The 1,253-nt window shown below is 37.5% G+C and overlaps 1 protein-coding gene across 1 annotated transcript in view; it reads left to right on the top strand.

Moving 5' to 3' along the window:
* The window catches only part of LOC102835915 (60S ribosomal protein L31-like), a 2,837-nt gene extending 1,951 nt beyond the window's left edge, over window positions 1-886 (top strand). Inside the window, exon 2 of the mRNA XM_006859996.1 lies at window positions 502-886. Coding sequence (XP_006860058.1) covers window positions 502-886 — 385 coding nt within the window. The remainder of the gene's footprint in view (window positions 1-501) is intronic.
* Window positions 887-1,253: the final 367 nt, after the last annotated feature.

Below are 1,253 nucleotides of genomic sequence, written 5' to 3'. Positions count from 1 at the left end.
GATGAGGCTTTCTACTCCCGTAAAGATTTACACCCTTGGAAACCCTGTACAGGGTCGCTATGGGTCGGAACCGACTCGATGGCACTTAACAACAACAAGTGTACTGAAATAAAAGTGTATGGTACCATCAGCCAAAAAAATTAAACCTGAATCTGATCAAGACTTTAGATAGATCTCTCCATTTACAGAAAATACAAGGGACAGAGTAACACTGAACCACAGAGATCTGCCAGAAAAATCCAGAATGTGGAAAATTCTACCAGATAAAGATCTGATTCCTTCAACATATTAGCCTCAAGGGGGAAAAAAAAGAGAGAGAGAGAGAGAGAAAAGAAATCTATAAATTAAAAGAGACATTACAACCAAATGTAATGTGTAGACCTTGTTTGGATTCTTACAAGAAAAAAAAAAGTGAAAAAATATTATGAAATAACTGAGGAAATTTAAATATTGACTAGATATTTGGTGATATTAAGAATTATTACTGTCTTTCCAACCTAGTCCCATCACTGTGGCTCCTGCAATGAAGGGTGGCAAGAAGGGCCATTCTGCTATCAACAAAGTGGTGACCAGAGAGTACACCATCAACATTAACAAGCACATCCATGGAGTAGGCTTCAAGAAGCATGATCCTCGTAGACGCGAGGAGATTCAGAAATTTGCCATGAAAGAGATGGGAACACCAGACATGCTCATTGACACCAGGCTCAACAAAGCTGTCTGGGCCAAAGGAATCAGGAATATCCCATACCATATCCATGTGTGGTTGTCCAGAAAACACAATGAGAATGAAGATTCGCCAAACAAGCTCTATACACTGGTGACTAATGTACCTGTCACCACTTTCAAAAACCTACAGTCAATGTGGATGAAAACTAACAGCTGATTATCAAATAAATTTATAAGTCTGCCTTCGAAAAGAATTGTTGTTAATTTTTGTGTGTGATATGATACTATTGTTGTTGTTATGGGACTTTTATTTTTAACACTATAAACTGTATAATTACAGATGAAATTATATGATAACTGAATGTTGATTCAGGATGTTCCATTCTGGAGTGGACAAGGGATAGAAAAATCAAGATTGGCCATGTTTTGATCATGTGGAGGTTGGGTGATAACTATATGGGTGGAGAAATACTACTCTCTACTTTGTGTAAGTATTTCTCAAGCTGGGGGAACTGAAGAAAAAATTCAAGCCTCGACTTTCGCTATTGAAAGATTCACTGGGCAAATTATTGAATGATGCAGAA

The sequence above is a fragment of the Chrysochloris asiatica genome, unplaced genomic scaffold, assembly GCF_000296735.1.
Source record: "Chrysochloris asiatica unplaced genomic scaffold, ChrAsi1.0 scaffold00035, whole genome shotgun sequence".
NCBI lineage: Eukaryota > Metazoa > Chordata > Mammalia > Afrosoricida > Chrysochloridae > Chrysochloris > Chrysochloris asiatica.
This window is presented reverse-complemented; position numbering and strand designations above follow the sequence as displayed.